This window comes from Staurois parvus, unplaced genomic scaffold (genome assembly GCF_062004578.1).
Source record: "Staurois parvus isolate SC_StPar_1 unplaced genomic scaffold, SC_StPar_1.0 ptg002702l, whole genome shotgun sequence".
Classification (NCBI taxonomy): domain Eukaryota; kingdom Metazoa; phylum Chordata; class Amphibia; order Anura; family Ranidae; genus Staurois; species Staurois parvus.
The window spans coordinates 19495-39686 of record NW_028320498.1 but is presented as its reverse complement, the minus strand read 5'-3'; the positions used below and the strand labels follow the sequence as shown (position 1 = coordinate 39686).

Genomic DNA, 20192 nt, shown 5'->3' with positions numbered 1-20192 from the left:
GCTACTCAGGGAAGAAGTGTTTCAACATGCACACTACGCTCTAAAGAATAATTCACAATTATTAAAATACCCAATTTTGATACAATATTAATCAGCATGCATTACATTAGAAACCCTGAGACCTATGTGTACCTATAAAGGTGCACCAATATGGGCAGAGATTCACAGACCGAATAAAGCGTGGAGTTCCTCAGGGTCCTCCCCTTTAGCAGAGACCTGTCAATCTGGACTGAGGTCCTCTCCTTCAGCAAAGATCAACCAATCCGGGCTGGGGTCCTCCCCCGGGGCCGAGACCAGCCGGTCCGGGCTGGGGTCCTCCCCCGGGGCCGAGACCAGCCGGTCCGGGCTGGGGTCCTCCCCCGGGGCCGAGACCAGCCGGTCCGGGCTGGGGTCCTCCCCCGGGGCCGAGACCAGCCGGTCCGGGCTGGGGTCCTCCCCCGGCGCCGAGACCAGCCGATCCGGACTGGGCTCCTCCCCCGGCGCCGAGACCAGCCGATCCGGACTGGGCTCCTCCCCCGGCGCCGAGACCAGCTGATCCGGACTGGGCTCCTCCCCCGGCGCCGAGACCAGCCGATCCGGGCCGAATGAAGTGGGGAGATCCTTGAAGTGCATGTCCTTGGATACAGCTTCCCCTCCAGCGAGGAGAACAGTGCACAGCACAGTAGTGACATTTGCAAAATCTGACGGGACCAGCAGTGTCAGCACTACATTAGATAATCTCACACTGCAGATATACGGCTATGAACTTGCAGAATGGGAATGCCTAGGCCAGGGGTAGGCAACCTGCGGCTCTCCAGCGGTTGTGGAACTACATTTCCCATGAGGCATTGCAACATTACAAAACTGACAATTACAGCTATGACTTGCAGAGGCACGATGGAACTTGTAGTCCTGCAACAGCTGGAGAGCCGCAGGTTGCCTACCCCTGGCCTAGGCAAAGAAAGCATTTCTCAGGACACTTCTTGGGCACAACATACATGTCTTGATGCTCACTAGAATATTGATCATCACATTTTTGAGTTTGTAAATGGCAAATGAAGTAGGGAGAACCTTGGAAATCCAGGTCTTCAGCTACAGCTTCCTCTCCGGCCAGGAGTACATTGAGCAGCACAATAGTGAAATTGCAAAATCTGGTGAGACTAGCGGCCGGTCAGCAGTGCCTTAGATGATCTCACACTGCAGATATCCAGCTATGGGCCTAGTGAATTGGAGTGTCCAGGCAGATGAAGTATTTACTGTAAATTGCAAATGGTAACCAGCACTTTTTTTGTTGAGCGATCCAATTTCTCATGGTGGCTCCCATGTCCTTGCAGTCCTGTATTCTGAGTAGTCGGGTAGAAAACCAACCAAACGTCCCTCTGTTGTGACTTGAAGGACAAATCATACACTTTTTTGTGAGTTCTCGTGGGGTGGTTGTAGCTTTTCTCTGTCTACGTTGCTGAATGCTGAGCTCCCGTGTGTGATGAGCAGGCTTGGTGTGGTGGTGGTGGTGGCTCACGGTAATGACTTGTACGTGTCGACACCGGAAAAAAAAAATGTCTCTGCAGCGTCTGCTTCTCCGTTCTCGTCTGCTTCATGTCACCCTTTTCCCGTCATCCTGATAACACTGTCCTCTCCTGTTCTGCGTCATGTGATTTTTCTAACCGTACCTTTCCACTTCTGTTGTCGTTTTCTCCATCCTGTCACGCTCCAGGTCCAGATTGTCTCCAAAAAAGCCAACTACAGCCATGTTCAGTCCAAGTGTGGCTCAAAGGACAATATTAAGCATGTTCCTGGTGGTGGGAATGTAAGTATGGCTCCGGGGGGGCTTCTCTGTGCTGCGTACGCTAATGTCCATATCGTGGCTCTTCTGCATGTACTAACCGTGTCTGTGTGCTAGTTCCGTGTACAGAAAGAGTTCTCTGCTGAATGTGGGGAGGGGGTCCAGAACTGTCGCCATCCCATGAGACCTTATATTACATATGCATGGGGGGGGGGGTCTGAATCCGAATTATCCAATTGTTTCAATATTGTATATTTATTTATTACAGGTACTTATACAGCGCTGTCAATTTACGCAGAACTTTACATATATATTGTACAGTCATATCAGTCCCCGCCCCCGAGGAGCGTAGAATCTAAGGTCCCTAACCCTCAAGGGGTGTCCAATCTAAGGTCCCTAACCCTTAGGGGGCGTCCAATCTAAGGTCCCTAACCCTCAAGGGGTGTACAATCTAAGGTCCCTAACCCTCAAGGGGCGTCCAATCTAAGGTCCCTAACCCTCAAGGGGCGTCCAATCTAAGGTCCCTGACCCTCAAGGGGCGTCCAATCTAAGGTCCCTGACCCTCAAGGGGCGTCCAATCTAAGGTCCCTGACCCTCAAGGGGCATCCAATCTAAGGTCCCTGACCCTCAAGGGGCGTCCAATCTAAGGTCCCTGACCCTCAAGGGGCGTCCAATCTAAGGTCCCTGACCCTCAAGGGGCGTCCAATCTAAGGTCCCTAACCCTCAAGGGGCGTCCAATCTAAGGTCCCTAACCCTCAAGGGGCGTCTAATCTAAGGTCTCTAACCCTCAAGGGGCGTCCAATCTAAGGTCCCTAACCCTCAAGGGGCGTCAAATCTAAGGTCCCTAACCCCCAAGAGCGTACAATGTAAGGTCCTTGACCCTCAAGGGGAGTCCAATCTAAGGTCCCTAACCCTCAAGGGGCGTCCAATCTAAGGTCCCTGACCCTCCAGGGGAGTCCAATTTAAGGTCCCTAACCCTCAAGGGGCATACAATACATTCATACATACACATACTAGGGCCAATTTAGACAGGAGCCAATTCACTTACCAGCATGTCTTTGGAGTGTGGGAGGAAACCGGAGGATCCCCACACAGGCACAGGGAGAACATGCAAACTCCAGGCAGGTGGTGCCGTGGTTGGGATTTGAACCAACGACCCGAGTACTGCCAGGTGGAAGTGCTAACCACTTAGCCACTGTGCTGCCCTATTGTATATGTAAATTTCCCAGAAACATTACCAAGGGAAACCATTTGTAAGTGTTTCAGTGAGCACACATGCTGAAGTTTGTAGCTCCCTATGCTTGCTGTTGCATACTTTGAATATATTCTATAGATGTCTGAGTCAGGGGCGTCCCTAGTGTTGGTGTCACCCAGTGCGGTAACACTTGGTGACACCCCACTCCGACGATCCCCGCAGAATGGATCGGATCTGCGGATTGAGCATAATGGATCGGACTCCGATCCATTATGCTCAATCCGCAGATCGGATCCATCCTGCGGGGATTGTCGGCTTGCTTTACAACTTACCTTTTCATGGAGTGGGTCCGGTGTCACGCGGTGCGGCGCACCCCTGCACCTGCCTAGGGATGCCACTGGTCTGGATGCACCTTCTAGTGGCCCACTATTTCAGGAAATCTTGGAGACTCTGTGCCTTAGAAACACAAAGATCTTGGAAAATCTTTTCTTGGGGACCTATGATGTTCTTTAAAGGGACATGTTACCAGTATTGGCTTTTTTTTTTTTTTCTTTTTGGTATATGCCCTCACCAAGTGCCTTACCTCACCCAGCTCTGCTGTGGGTGATGGTTGGTCGGGGAACCAGGACCAGTCATCCCATTATCATTCAATTGGTTGCAGCCTGAGGATACGTAATGTCTTCCTTCTGGGCTGGTTGTATATTGGACTAGGACCATCAAGATGCGATGTAGGCGATCTGGGGTGGTGGGTGAAGGTTTGTGTGGCAGGGTCTGAGCCCACCATCGCCCACAGAGGAGCCTAGTTGCGGTATGGACCCTGTGGTAAGGCAGTATGTATATTTGGTTTTGTTTTTTTGTATCAGACGTTAATGGTACATTATATTTATGGGGTTTTGTATTTGAAGGGTTGACCGTTTCATGTAATATTCTCAATCTAACTGTATACAGCTGGCTTGGGTAGGGAAGGTCACACTGAATGCACGGCTGGTCCAGTTCTGTCCTAGTAGACAATGCTCAAATGTATTACCACTCCGGGATGGTTAGATATTAACAGAGAATGTGTTTCCTGGGGAAAATGTTGCTGCAGGTTCCTTTCAGTACTGCACACATGTATAAAGGATTATTTTACTAAATGATCTGTGCCAAAGGAGGGTCAGCTGGTCTGAACCGGGCTCCTTCCCCTTCGGCAGAGACCAGCCGGTCTGAACCGGGCTGCTTCCCTTTCGGCAGAGACCAGCCGGTCTGAACCGGGCTCCTTCCCTTTCGGCAGGGACCAGCCGGCCTGAACCGGGGCTCCTTCCCCTTCGGTGGAGACCAGCCGGCCTGAACCGGGGCTCCTTCCCCTTCGGTGGAGACCAGCCGGCCTGAACCGGGGCTCCTTCCCCTTCGGCGGAGACCAGCCGGCCTGAACCGGGGCTCCTGCCCCTTCGGCGGAGACCAGCCGGCCTGAACCGGGGCTCCTGCCCCTTCGGCGGAGACCAGCCGGCCTGAACCGGGGCTCCTGCCCCTTCGGCGGAGACCAGCCGGCCTGAACCGGGGCTCCTGCCCCTTCGGCGGAGACCAGCCGGCCTGAACCGGGGCTCCTGCCCCTTCGGCGGAGACCAGCCGGCCTGAACCGGGGCTCCTGCCCCTTCGGCGGAGACCAGCCGGCCTGAACCGGGGCTCCTGCCCCTTCGGCGGAGACCAGCCGGCCTGAACCGGGGCTCCTGCCCCTTCGGCGGAGACCAGCCGGCCTGAACCGGGGCTCCTGCCCCTTCGGCGGAGACCAGCCGGCCTGAACCGGGGCTCCTGCCCCTTCGGCGGAGACCAGCCAATCTGATCAGCCAGCCAAGATCACGTAATGTAATAGTTAGGCCTTATGTGTCAAAACTGAGGGGAACCTGGAGCAGGATTTTCTCCAGGACGACATCCGTTAGGGGTAGGTTTCCCTTCTCTATATTGTCATATGATGGTGTTCTATATGTACGGCTTTGATTAGAAATATGAAAATGTATTTCCAGAATGGATGGAATGGTTTTTTTTTTTTTTGTATGCCGGCCAGTAGGGCTCAGTAAGTTGTCGTACAGAGTCAGCGCAGTTCTAGGACCTCAATCCCTTCTGACTTCTAGGTGAATGTCAAAGCTAAGCTCCGCCCCTTGGTTTTATTTATTTTTGAATGAAGACGTATACTGACTCTACAGGACACTGAGAATTCGTTTTCTTTTTATCTTTTCTACTCTGAGTCTATCTATGCTGTCATTGCCTGCTGTCTATACTGCTTCCCCCCCCGCAGTCGGTCACCTCGCTATGAGAACGAGCTAAACAACTTATTATTTGCAGGTAACAAACGCTGCAAAGCCATCTGCGGGTGCTGCCCGCCCGCCTGCGTCCAGCAGCAACAAAACTGGCAGTGCCAATGTGAGTAATGGGGCAACCTCTGCTGTATTCCTCTTGTCTTCACTGATCTATCCTGTACTAGACCCATCACACATGCCAGGCTCTGATAATGTGACTCTATGGCAGAAGAACTCCTTACTGGGATCGCCCTTCAGGTGTGTAGTGTAGGGAGCCGGGTCATTCAACACTGGCCGGTAGATGCCAAAAATAATTTTTTTTTTTTCGTATTTCTCAGCGGCTCTATATTTGAGAAATTTTTTAGTTTCTGGGTCTTGACACCTACTGTACCAGAAATAAGGGGGCTCCTATCATCCCTGTAGTAAAGTTTCCGACTCTGTGTACCTGCTGTGTCTATTATGAGGGGTTCCCACTATCCCTGTGCTGAGTTCCCGGATCTGTACACCCGCTGTGCCCATTATGAGGGGTTCCCACCATCCCTGTGCTGAGTTCCCGGATCTGTACACCCGCTGGGCTGATCATGAGGAGTTCCCAGGTACTATGAGATAGCCACCCCATACCTAGTTGAATGGAAAACAGAAACCCCATTTAAAGGGGGCTCTCCTCCCTGTCCTGATATTTATATTCTGACCCTCCATGTGGACCAGATGTGTAGGTATCCCTGGATTGCTATTCTGCTGTAGTTATTAGCTGTAGATGGGGGGCCCCTTTCCCTCCCCAGCACTTCTCCACATTGCTGGAAGGTGAGTCTAGCCTGACCATGAACCTACCTCCCCGGTAGGCCTGTTGATGAACATTCCTTCCTCTTTTTTTCATAGGAAAGATTTGCCCATTTACAGCACTGTTGATGGTCATTAAACAATTTTTTTTTCTAATGTGAGAAAAAAAAATTTAAATTTTTTTCAAATGAAAAAAAAATTGAAATTTTTTTTTTTCAAATTAGAAAAAAAAAATTTGATTGAAAATTTGAAAAAAAATTTTTTTTTTCTATTTTTTTTTCATTTTTTTTTTTCTATTTTTTTTTTTGCCGATCTTTCCACCTTTCACTAAAACGTTCAGTATTTCAGAAAGTGATGCACGGGTCATCCTAAAGCTTCCCAATCTGGAGTTTTTCTGCTATACAGCTACTTCCCTCCCATCTGGCGGGAGAGCGCCCTCCTCCGCTAACACTGGCTTGGATTTTTGCTAATCTAGGTGGATTATTCGCTGCCGATTGTCTCCGCCAACGTCTCAGTTATAGGATCTTTTCTTCCTTGTCTGCCTTTTTCAGGTTGGAGTTTCTATGCGCACTGAACTTGTTCTGTCTGGGTGAGGTGATGTGTGGGGAATGACTGTAATGTACACACACTGGTCCCACTTCTGATCAGGATTGTCTCCTTTTTATAGCTCCATTTTATCTCCTTTTATAGGTGCAGATTACGAACAAGAAAATCGATGTATCAAAGGTTTCCTCCAAGTGTGGATCAAAACCCAATACCAAGCACAAGACGGGTAAATGTTCACCACTTCTGGTCAGGGACAGTTCTGACATTCCGCTCCTACTTGTAAAAAAAAAAAAAACTACTTAAACCCCCAAACGTTATATATATTTTTTTAAGCCAAGGCCCTAGAGAATTAAATGGTGGGTGTTGCATAATTTTATATGTAATGAATTTTAATGCTCAAAAACACACAGTAATACCCAAATATAAAAGATGTTACTCCAAGAAAATGGAAACTAAATTTGTCACATTTTAACCGCCTTCCTGCCGCCCTTTAGTAGAAATACTGCTACAGGGAAGCAGGGGTGTGCAAAATCATACATATACATACACACATCATACATACATACATACATACATACATACATACACATCATACATACATACATACATACATACACATCATACATACATACACATCATACATACATACATACACATCATACATACATACATACATACACATCATACATACACATCATACATACACATCATACATACACATCATACATACATACATACATCACACACACACACACATCATACATACACATACATACATACATACACACATACATACACATCATACATACATACACATCATACATACATACATACACATCATACATACACATCATACATACATACATACACATCATACATACATACATACACATCATACATACATATCACACACACACACACACATCATACATACACACACACACACACACACACATCATACATACACACACGCACATCATACATACATACACACACGCACATCATACATACATACATACATACATACACACATACATACATACATACATACATACATACACACACACACACACATACATACATACATACATACATACATACATATTTATTTCAGGTACTTATATAGGGCTGTCAACGTACGCAGTGCTTTACATATATATTGTACATTCACATCAGTCCCCGCCCCCGAGGAGCGTACAATCTAAGGTCCCTAACCCTCAAGGGGTGTACAATCTAAGGTCCCTAACTCACATTCATACATACACATACTAGGGACAATTTAGACAGGAGCCAATTCACCACCCAGCATGTCTTTGGAGTGTGGGAGGAAACCGGAGTACCCGGAGGAAACCCCTTGCAGGCACAGGGAGAACATGCAAACTCCACGTGCCGTGGCTGGGATTCGAACCAACGACCCGAGTACTGCCAGGCGGAAGTGCTAACCATTTAGCCGCTGTGCTGCCCATACACACACATACTACAATAATAAAAGTGTGACTTTTATGTCATGGAAACAAAAAGTTATAAAAAAAAAAAAAAAGTTAAATTGTAAAAAAAAATAGTTAGACCCAAGCACATAAAATCCCCCCTCCCCCTCCCCCCCCCCCCCCCATTTTTTTTTTTGAGCACACACACAGGTCGGAGGCACTTGCGCAAGAAAACGTTGATTGCAATGCACATGTTACATATCGCCCCATCGTTTATGTCAGTAGAAGGAATAGTGCCAGTTGTCGTCAGTAGCAGGAATTATGCCCTGTTGGTGTCATTGGGGTGGGGGGGGGGGGTGTAGAGTGTCCCAAGGGCCAGATAAAGGTAAGCAAGGGGCCGCAGTTTGGAGACCACTGCTATAGTGGTTCTTCATAGCCATGTTTACACGTCTTGTATCGTTCTCCTTAGGTGGTGCCGACAGCAAATCTGAAGAGAATTCTAAGAAGACTGAAGTGACAAAGCAGAAACCTCAGGACAGCACAAAAGTGAGAATCGCACACGTGGCAACTCCGAGTGATTTGTTACATTTTTTCAGTTTATAAAAAGTTATGAAAAAAATATTGTTTGTTTTCCTCTGTAGGAAACTGAGGGCCAACTGGCACCTTTACAGAAAGAGGACCTAGTGACTCCTACAGAGGTTACAGCAGCAGACACACGGGAAAATGGGATGGAGGAGACTCTTCCCGCCGGTGGTGGCAACCAAAGGGAAATCCAGGGCTTCAACTCTCTCATACCGGAGACAAGTAAGAATCGCTGGGATTTATCGTATATGATAGTAGTAGCAATGTATGATAGGTGGTGGGAGCTAGTGCTCCTGCCTCCGAGGAACGTTCACCAAACCAGAATGTCAACTAGCAGAAGTCACAGCAGCATTACCTGATGGGTGAGAGTCCCACCCCTGAGGAACTTTCCTCATCCCAGAATGTCAACTAGCTGAAGTCACAGCAGCATTACCTGATGGGTGAGAGTCCCTCCCCTGAGGAACTTTCCTCATCCCAAAATGTCAACTAGCAGAAGTCACAGCAGCATTACCTGACGGGTGAGAGTCCCACCCCTGAGAAACTTTCCTCATCCCAAAATGTCAACTAGCAGAAGTCACAGCAGCGTTACCTGACGGGTGAGAGTCCCACCCCTGAGGAACTTTCCTCATTCCAGAATGTCAACTAGCTGAAGTCACAGCAGCATTACCTGACGGGTGAGAGTCCCACCCCTGAGGAACTTTCCTCATCCCAGAATGTCAACTAGCAGAAGTCACAGCAGCGTTACCTGACGGGTGAGAGTCCCTCCCCTGAGGAACTTTCACCAACCTAGAAATTCAACTTAGAAGTCATAGCTGGTAGGGGAGGAATTGCTGATCTATGAAGTGCATAAACATTATGTGATCTTGTACATATAATAATAAACCTTTTCCTTAACTTATGCTCAAAAACCCATATACAGGAATACAAAGTAAAATAAAATGAAACTAAATGAAATTAAAATGAAGTAAATAACTTAAATAAAAAATTCCAAAAATAAATATCCAGAGATTAATTCAAAATAAATATCCAAAAAATAGTGTCTAAAATTAATATCCAAATGTAAATAAATAATAGTCCACCCAAAATATCTCAATCCAGTATATCCAACTTTCAATTCTCCATTCCGAAGCTCGTGATACCTCGAAAAAATTACTGTAATAGTGTATTACCCTCAAAATATCATATGAATGTATATACCTTTTTAAACCGTTAAGTATATACTATATCAGTGCAAAATAAATATATGTGCACAAAAAAAAATTAATATATATAAAAATATATATATATATATATATATTTATATATATCAGATTCAACTGTGGGTGACGTGAATCATGCAAAATCACTGTGTACACTCCAACAAAAGTGGAAAAAATAGTGTACACTCAAAACACACACAAAAAAAAAAAAATATATATATATATATATATATATATATATATATATATGTATGTATATATATGTATGTATGTATATTAAAATAAAGTGAGACAAATCAATCAATAAAGTGAGCACTCCGTGACCACCTCTAAATGGTAAGAATAAATGCAATTACCCTCATGGAGTAATATCAAGCTTAACAGGATGTTCTGATGTATACAGCAGTCATTTCCAGGCTTTCATTCATTGTACAGTTGCAAGAAAAAGTATGTGAACCCCTTGGGATTACGTGGAGTTTTGCATGAATTGGGCATAAAATGTGCTCTGAACGTCATCTAAGTCACAACAATAGAAGAACACAGTCTGCTGAACATAATACTACACAAACATTAGATGTTGCCATGGTTTAATTGCACATAACATGTAAACATTCACAGTGCAGGGAGGAAAAAGTATGTGAACCTTTGGACTTAATAACTGGTTGACCCTCCTTTGGCAGCAATAACCTCAACCAAACGTTTCCTGCAGTTGCAGATCAGACCTGCACAACGATCTGGAGTCATTTTGGACCACTCCTCTTCACAAAACTGTTTCAGTGTAGCAATATTCTTGGCATGTCTGGTGTGAATCGCTCTCTTAAGGTCATGCCACAGCATTTCAAATGGGTTGAGGTCAGGACTCTGACTGGGCCACTCCAGAAGGCGTATTCTGTGCTGTTGCAGCCATTGCTTTGTTGAATTACTTGTATGCTTTGGGTCATTGTCCTGTTGCATCACCCATCCTCTGCGGAGCTTCAGTTGGCGGACAGATGGTCGTACGTTTTCCTGCAAAATGTCTTGATAAACTCTGGAATTCATTTTCCCATCAATGACAACAATCCGTCCAGGCCCTGAGGCAGCAAAGCAGCCCCAAACCATGATGCTCCCTCCGCCATGTTTCACAGTGGGGATGAGGTTTTGATGTTGGTGTGCTGTGCCTTTTTTCTCCACACATAGTGTTGTGTGTTCTTCCCAAACAACTCAATCTTGGTTTCATCTGTCCACAGTATATTTTGCCAGTAGTGCTGTGGAACATCCAGGTGCTCTTTTGTACTTCAAACGTGCTGCAATCTTCTTTTTGGACAGCAATGGCTTCCTCCGTGGTGTCCTCCCTTGTACTCCATTCTTGTTTAATGTTTTCCTTATTGTAGATGTGGTCAACAAAAATGTTAGCATGTGCCAGAGATTTCTGTAGGTCTTTAGCTGACACTCTGGGATTCTTCTTTACCTCATGCAGCATTCTGCGCTGTGCTCTTGCAGTCATTTTTACAGGACGACCACGCCTAGGGAGAGTAGCAACAGTGCTAAACTTTCTCCATTTGTAGACAGTCTGTCTTACCGTGGACACATTAACATCAAGGCTTTTGGAGATACTTTTGTAACCCTTTCCAGCTTCATGCAAGTCAACAATTCTTGATCGTAGGTCTTCTGAGAGCTCTTTTCTGCGAGGCATGGTTCACATCACACAGTGCTTCTTGAAACCAGTAAACCCAAAACAGGTGTGTGTTTTTAAGGGCAGGACAGCTGTCGGCAACACATCCAATATCATCACACTGATTGGAGTCAAGGTTGGCTCACTCCTGGCTCCAATTAGCTCTGGGAGAAGTCATTAAGCTAGGGCCTCACATACTTTTTCCTCCCTGCACTGTGAATGTTTACATGTTATGTGCAATTAAACCATGGCAACATCTAATGTTTGTGTAGTATTATGTTCAGCAGACTGTATTCTTCTATTGTGGTGACTTAGATGACGTTCAGAGCACATGTTATGCCCAATTCATGCAAAACTCCATGTAATCCCAAGGGGTTCACATACTTTTTCTTGCAACTGTATATATGTAGTAACCTTCAATCCTCCATATTCCTCATAAAGGGAGAAAGGAGACCCATGTAGTATATATTTCAAAAGTATAAAGACATTTAATATAGCATCTTACATTGGGGATAAATATTATTCAGCATAATACTCATAAACCAGCCTCAGCAGCTTCCTTAGTTCGAAACCACCATTTTTCCAATTTTCCAAAATGGCCGCGCCGACACTTCCGGTTGAGCATGATACGTCAGACGTCACGTCCCTGACGCATTTCGTCACTTCCGGATTTCTGAAGGGATCCTATATACTCATCTCTAAAGGCTCATATACACGGGACACTGCTGGAAAACGTAGGTCAAAAAAAACGTCTGTTTAGAAGCGTTTTTAAAAGATAACCTCAGGAGACCTTCCCAAATGCACTGAAAAATAGTAAAAATGAACTATTTCAGACATTTTGAGAGGAATAGAGAGAGCAGTATGTGTAAAGATGACCGGTCTTTTCTGGTTGTATTCACTATGGATCCCATCATGAGCCCTAACCCTCTTCCCAAATTTAGGAATGACTGTGGCCTACACTATATGGCCCAAACGTTCATAGACATCCCTCCAGATGATGAAGGTCAGGTGTCTCCAGTCAATTGTGCTGCTAAAAGATAGGTTCACCTTTTTTCAAAGAAATAATAAATGCAGATTTTTTTGCAGGTAAAAAAAAAAAATATATATATATATAAATTTTATTTTACTTTAAGCCTGTAAAGCATTGCACCCGCGACCAGCAGATCTTGGGTGCTATGCAGGATTCCTGCAGACTTGTCATTGTGTCTGCTTGTACCTCATATGGGCAAGCAAGTATACACTGACAGGAAGAAGCACTGAACTACCAAAGCGCTCAACAGTGCCATGGTAGTTCATTGAGAACTAGATGACACTACTTGTGGTTTCTCATTCACAGAATGACGCGGGCGGAACCCCGCATGGGCACACGTGTTGTTTTTTTTTTTTAACCCCTTCCAGTCCGGACACCTTCACGACCCTTCCAGTCCGGACACTTCCCGACCCTTCCAGTCCGGACACTTCCCGACCCTTCCAGTCCGGACACTTCCCGACCCTTCCAGTCCGGACACTTCCCGACCCTTCCAGTCCGGACACTTCCCGACCCTTCCAGTCCGGACACTTCCCGACCCTTCCAGTCCGGACACTTCCCGACCCTTCCAGTCCGGACACTTCCCGACCCTTCCAGTCCGGACACTTCCCGACCCTTCCAGTCCGGACACTTCCCGACCCTTCCAGTCCGGACACTTTCCCCCCCCTTCCAGTCCGGACACTTTCCCCCCCCTTCCAGTCCGGACACTTTCCCCCCCCTTCCAGTCCGGACACTTTCCCCCCCCTTCCAGTCCGGACACTTTCCCCCCCCTTCCAGTCCGGACACTTTCCCCCCCCTTCCAGTCCGGACACTTTCCCCCCCCTTCCAGTCCGGACACTTTCCCCCCCCTTCCAGTCCGGACACTTTCCCCCCCCTTCCAGTCCGGACACTTTCCCCCCCCTTCCAGTCCGGACACTTTCCCCCCCCTTCCAGTCCGGACACTTTCCCCCCCCTTCCAGTCCGGACACTTTCCCCCCCTTCCAGTCCAGGCCAATTTTCAGCTTTCAGCGCTATCGCACTTTGACAATTGCGCGGTCATGCAACACTGTACCCATATGAACTTTTTAGCATTTTTTTGAGACAGATAAAACTTTATTTTGGTGATATTGATTCACCGCTGGGATTTTAATTGTAATTTTTTTTTTTTTGCTATATAAATGAAAAAGTCCAAAAAGTTTGAAAAATAGTGTTCTTCTTATAAAATTTGGCAAATAAATAATCTTTCTTCATAAATCTTGGCCAAAATGTATTCAGTTATCTTTTTAGTGAAAAAAAAAAATAAAATAACCGAAATTGGTTTATAACCAAAAATTATAATTTAAAAATAAATAAATAAAAATATTAAATAAAAATTTAAAAATTTTTTTTTAATACTGTCGCCCTAGCAGTATAGTGTCACTACCTTCCCCACCACCTACTGCCCTAAGGTTCCTAAGCCATTCAAATCTTTGGCAGAATCGAGGACTGTCCACACCTTCCCTTTTGCTGACTGTCCACACCTTCCCTTTTGCTGACTGTCCACACCTTCCCTTTTGCTGACTGTCCACACCTTCCCTTTTGCTGACTATCCACACCTTCCCTTTTGCTGACTGTCCACACCTTCCCTTTTGCTGACTGTCCACACCTTCCCTTTTGCTGACTGTCCACACCTTCCCTTTTGCTGACTGTCCACACCTTCCCTTTTGCTGACTGTCCACACCTTCCCTTTTGCTGACTGTCCACACCTTCCCTTTTGCTGACTGCTACTGAAAGCAGAAGGGAAGGTGTGGACAGTCAGCAAAAGGGAAGGTGTGGACAAATCGTGAAGAGGATCCACCTGAGCCAAAGGCATTGATTTGCTTTTTTTTTTATTTTCTGAGGAGCCAGTTGGTGCTTCTACCATGGAATGGTCATCCTCTGACCAAGGTGCACACCCAGAAGCAGTGGGCCACTGGCACCTGGAGAGGGCGCTGTGTTGCCTAAAGCTGATTATTTAAGGGCAGGGAGTGTCCGTTTTGAATGGGCGGCCGGCTCCTCTGGCATCAAAAAGGGAGTAATAATTCAAGATGGGGTTAAGGGAAACCTGTAGTTGGAAGCTACTCTTGCTGGTAGCCTTCTGTTGATTGCCTCTGGCCTCGATCATTTGAGAATGCCGATTAGCAAGGCGGAGCCTGTGATGTGCATATTTATTCAAAGCCACTGGATCAGCATGAAAGCCAGAGAGCATTTCTGAGGACGTAGTCAGCAGTGGCAGCCTACAAGTTCTGATACGGGTTTTCTTTTAGCACTGGCTGTAGTGGGTGAGTACTGAAAGGATCCGGGCCCTTGAGGACCGTACTTGTAAGTATGACAGTCTGGGTGAACCACAGGTACTCCCTGGATGAGGTCATATTGGAGGAGTTGCTGTGGAAATTTTGTTGTACGGTTGTGCTTAAAGTGATACTAAACCCCGGACCCCGCGTTCACTATTTCCGCTCTCCCCGGACCCCGCGTTCACTATATCCGCTCTCCCCGGACCCCGCGTTCACTATATCCGCTCTCCCCGGACCCCGCATTCACTATATCCGCTCTCCCCGGACCCCGCATTCACTATATCCGCTCTCCCCGGACCCCGCATTCACTATATCCGCTCTCCCCGGACCCTGCATTCACTATATCCGCTCACCCCGGACCCCACATTCACTACAGTATATCCGCTCTCCCCGGACCCCACATTCGCTATATCCGCTCTCCCCGGACCCCGCATTCACTATATCAACTCTCCCCGGACCCCGCATTCACTATATCCGCTCTCCCCGGACCCCGCATTCACTATATCAACTCTCCCCGGACCCCGCATTCACTATATCCGCTCTCCCCGGACCCCGCATTCACTATATCCGCTCTCCCCGGACCCCGCATTCACTATATCCGCTCTCCCCGGACCCCGCATTCACTATATCCGCTCTCCCCGGACCCTGCATTTCCTATATCCGCTCTCCCCGGACCCCGCATTCACTATATCCGCTCTCCCCGGACCCCGCATTTGCTATTTCCGCTCTCCCCGGACCCTGCATTCACTATATCCGCTCTCCCCGCATTCCCTATATCCGCTCTCCCCGCATTCCCTATATCCGCTCTCCCCGCATTCCCTATATCCGCTCTCCCCGCATTCCCTATATCCGCTCTCCCCGCATTCCCTATATCCGCTCTCCCCGGACCCTGCATTCCCTATATCCGCTCTCCCCGGACCCCGCATTCCCTATATCCGCTCTCCCCGGACCCCGCATTCCCTATATCGGCTCTCCCCGGACCCCGCATTCCCTATATCGGCTCTCCCCGGACCCCGCATTCCCTATATCGGCTCTCCCCGGACCCCGCATTCCCTATATCGGCTCTCCCCGGACCCCGCATTCCCTATATCGGCTCTCCCCGGACCCCGCATTCCCTATATCGGCTCTCCCCGGACCCCGCATTCCCTATATCGGCTCTCCCCGGACCCCGCATTCACTATATCGGCTCTCCCCGGACCCCGCATTCACTATATCTGCTCTCCCCGGACCCCGCATTCACTATATCGGCTCTCCCCGGACCCCGCATTCACTATATCGGCTCTCCCCGGACCCCGCATTCACTATATCGGCTCTCCCCGGACCCCGCATTCACTATATCGGCTCTCCCCGGACCCCGCATTCACTATATCGGCTCTCCCCGGACCCCGCATTCACTATATCGGCTCTCCCCGGACCCCGCATTCACTATATCCGCTCTCCCCGGACCCCGCATTCACACTATGCGCTCTCCCCGGACCCCGCATTCACACTATGCGCTCTCCCCGGACCCCGCATTCACACTATGCGCTCTCCCCGGACCCCGCATTCACACTATGCGCTCTCCCCGGACCCCGCATTCACACTATGCGCTCTCCCCGGACCCCGCATTCACACTATGCGCTCTCCCCGGACCCCGCATTCACACTATGCGCTCTCCCCGGACCCCGCATTCACACTATGCGCTCTCCCCGGACCCCGCATTCACACTATGCGCTCTCCCCGGACCCCGCATTCACACTATGCGCTCTCCCCGGACCCCGCATTCACACTATGCGCTCTCCCCGGACCCCGCATTCACACTATGCGCTCTCCCCGGACCCCGCATTCACACTATGCGCTCTCCCCGGACCCCGCATTCACACTATGCGCTCTCCCCGGACCCCGCATTCACACTATGCGCTCTCCCCGGACCCCGCATTCACACTATGCGCTCTCCCCGGACCCCGCATTCACACTATGCGCTCTCCCCGGACCTCGCATTCACTGTATCGGCTCTCCCCGGACCCCGCATTCACTGTATCGGCTCTCCCCGGACCCCGCATTCACTGTATCGGCTCTCCCCGGACCCCGCATTCACACTATCGGCTCTCCCCGGACCCCGCATTCACACTATCGGCTCTCCCCGGACCCCGCATTCACTGTATCGGCTCTCCCCGGACCCCGCATTCACTGTATCGGCTCTCCCCGGACCCCGCATTCACTGTATCGGCTCTCCCCGGACCCCGCATTCACTGTATCGGCTCTCCCCGGACCCCGCATTCACTGTATCGGCTCTCCCCGGACCCCGCATTCACTGTATCGGCTCTCCCCGGACCCCGCATTCACTGTATCGGCTCTCCCCGGACCCCGCATTCACTGTATCGGCTCTCCCCGGACCCCGCATTCACTATATCGGCTCTCCCCGGACCCCGCATTCACTATATCGGCTCTCCCCGGACCCCGCATTCACTATATCGGCTCTCCCCGGACCCCGCATTCACTATATCGGCTCTCCCCGGACCCCGCATTCACTATATCGGCTCTCCCCGGACCCCGCATTCACTATATCGGCTCTCCCCGGACCCCGCATTCACTATATCGGCTCTCCCCGGACCCCGCATTCACTATATCGGCTCTCCCCGGACCCCGCATTCACTATATCGGCTCTCCCCGGACCCCGCATTCACTATATCGGCTCTCCCCGGACCCCGCATTCACTATATCGGCTCTCCCCGGACCCCGCATTCACTATATCGGCTCTCCCCGGACCCCGCATTCACTATATCGGCTCTCCCCGGACCCCGCATTCACTATATCGGCTCTCCCCGGACCCCGCATTCACTATATCGGCTCTCCCCGGACCCCGCATTCACTATATCGGCTCTCCCCGGACCCCGCATTCACTATATCGGCTCTCCCCGGACCCCGCATTCACTATATCGGCTCTCCCCGGACCCCGCATTCACTATATCGGCTCTCCCCGGACCCCGCATTCACTATATCGGCTCTCCCCGGACCCCGCATTCACTATATCGGCTCTCCCCGGACCCCGCATTCACTATATCGGCTCTCCCCGGACCCCGCATTCACTATATCGGCTCTCCCCGGACCCCGCATTCACTATATCGGCTCTCCCCGGACCCCGCATTCACTATATCGGCTCTCCCCGGACCCCGCATTCACTATATCGGCTCTCCCCGGACCCCGCATTCACTATATCGGCTCTCCCCGGACCCCGCATTCACTATATCGGCTCTCCCCGGACCCCGCATTCACTATATCGGCTCTCCCCGGACCCCGCATTCACTATATCGGCTCTCCCCGGACCCCGCATTCACTATATCGGCTCTCCCCGGACCCCGCATTCACTATATCGGCTCTCCCCGGACCCCGCATTCACTATATCGGCTCTCCCCGGACCCCGCATTCACTATATCGGCTCTCCCCGGACCCCGCATTCACTATATCGGCTCTCCCCGGACCCCGCATTCACTATATCGGCTCTCCCCGGACCCCGCATTCACTATATCGGCTCTCCCCGGACCCCGCATTCACTATATCGGCTCTCCCCGGACCCCGCATTCACTATATCGGCTCTCCCCGGACCCCGCATTCACTATATCGGCTCTCCCCGGACCCCGCATTCACTATATCGGCTCTCCCCGGACCCCGCATTCACTATATCGGCTCTCCCCGGACCCCGCATTCACTATATCGGCTCTCCCCGGACCCCGCATTCACTATATCGGCTCTCCCCGGACCCCGCATTCACTATATCGGCTCTCCCCGGACCCCGCATTCACTATATCGGCTCTCCCCGGACCCCGCATTCACTATATCGGCTCTCCCCGGACCCCGCATTCACTATATCGGCTCTCCCCGGACCCCGCATTCACTATATCGGCTCTCCCCGGACCCCGCATTCACTATATCGGCTCTCCCCGGACCCCGCATTCACTATATCGGCTCTCCCCGGACCCCGCATTCACTATATCGGCTCTCCCCGGACCCCGCATTCACTATATCGGCTCTCCCCGGACCCCGCATTCACTATATCGGCTCTCCCCGGACCCCGCATTCACTATATCGGCTCTCCCCGGACCCCGCATTCACTATATCGGCTCTCCCCGGACCCCGCATTCACTATATCGGCTCTCCCCGGACCCCGCATTCACTATATCGGCTCTCCCCGGACCCCGCATTCACTATATCGGCTCTCCCCGGACCCCGCATTCACTATATCGGCTCTCCCCGGACCCCGCATTCACTATATCGGCTCTCCCCGGACCCCGCATTCACTATATCGGCTCTCCCCGGACCCCGCATTCACTATATCGGCTCTCCCCGGACCCCGCATTCACTATATCGGCTCTCCCCGGACCCCGCATTCACTATATCGGCTCTCCCCGGACCCCGCATTCACTATATCGGCTCTCCCCGGACCCCGCATTCACTATATCGGCTCTCCCCGGACCCCGCATTCACTATATCGGCTCTCCCCGGACCCCGCATTCACTATATCGGCTCTCCCCGGACCCCGCATTCACTATATCGGCTCTCCCCGGACCCCGCATTCACTATATCGGCTCTCCCCGGACCCCGCATTCACTATATCGGCTCTCCCCGGACCCCGCATTCACTATATCGGCTCTCCCCGGACCCCGCATTCACTATATCGGCTCTCCCCGGACCCCGCATTCACTATATCGGCTCTCCCCGGACCCCGCATTCACTATATCGGCTCTCCCCGGACCCCGCATTCACTATATCGGCTCTCCCCGGACCCCGCATTCACTATATCGGCTCTCCCCGGACCCCGCATTCACTATATCGGCTCTCCCCGGACCCCGCATTCACTATATCGGCTCTCCCCGGACCCCGCATTCACTATATCGGCTCTCCCCGGACCCCGCATTCACTATATCGGCTCTCCCCGGACCCCGCATTCACTATATCGGCTCTCCCCGGACCCCGCATTCACTATATCGGCTCTCCCCGGACCCCGCATTCACTATATCGGCTCTCCCCGGACCCCGCATTCACTATATCGGCTCTCCCCGGACCCCGCATTCACTATATCGGCTCTCCCCGGACCCCGCATTCACTATATCGGCTCTCCCCGGACCCCGCATTCACTATATCGGCTCTCCCCGGACCCCGCATTCACTATATCGGCTCTCCCCGGACCCCGCATTCACTATATCGGCTCTCCCCGGACCCCGCATTCACTATATCGGCTCTCCCCGGACCCCGCATTCACTATATCGGCTCTCCCCGGACCCCGCATTCACTATATCGGCTCTCCCCGGACCCCGCATTCACTATATCGGCTCTCCCCGGACCCCGCATTCACTATATCGGCTCTCCCCGGACCCCGCATTCACTATATCGGCTCTCCCCGGACCCCGCATTCACTATATCGGCTCTCCCCGGACCCCGCATTCACTATATCGGCTCTCCCCGGACCCCGCATTCACTAT

At 50.4% G+C, this 20192-nt stretch overlaps 1 protein-coding gene across 1 annotated transcript in view; it reads left to right on the top strand.

Moving 5' to 3' along the window:
• LOC149429423 (microtubule-associated protein 4-like) overlaps window positions 1–20192 on the top strand; it is a gene marked incomplete at its 5' end in the record, with an annotated part of 48444 nt that overhangs the window by 23245 nt on the left and 5007 nt on the right. Inside the window, 5 exons of the mRNA XM_089666429.1 lie at window positions 1694–1786; window positions 5277–5354; window positions 6701–6782; window positions 8453–8529; window positions 8625–8787. Of these exons, the coding sequence (XP_089522555.1) occupies window positions 1694–1786; window positions 5277–5354; window positions 6701–6782; window positions 8453–8529; window positions 8625–8787 (493 nt within the window). The remainder of the gene's footprint in view (window positions 1–1693; window positions 1787–5276; window positions 5355–6700; window positions 6783–8452; window positions 8530–8624; window positions 8788–20192) is intronic.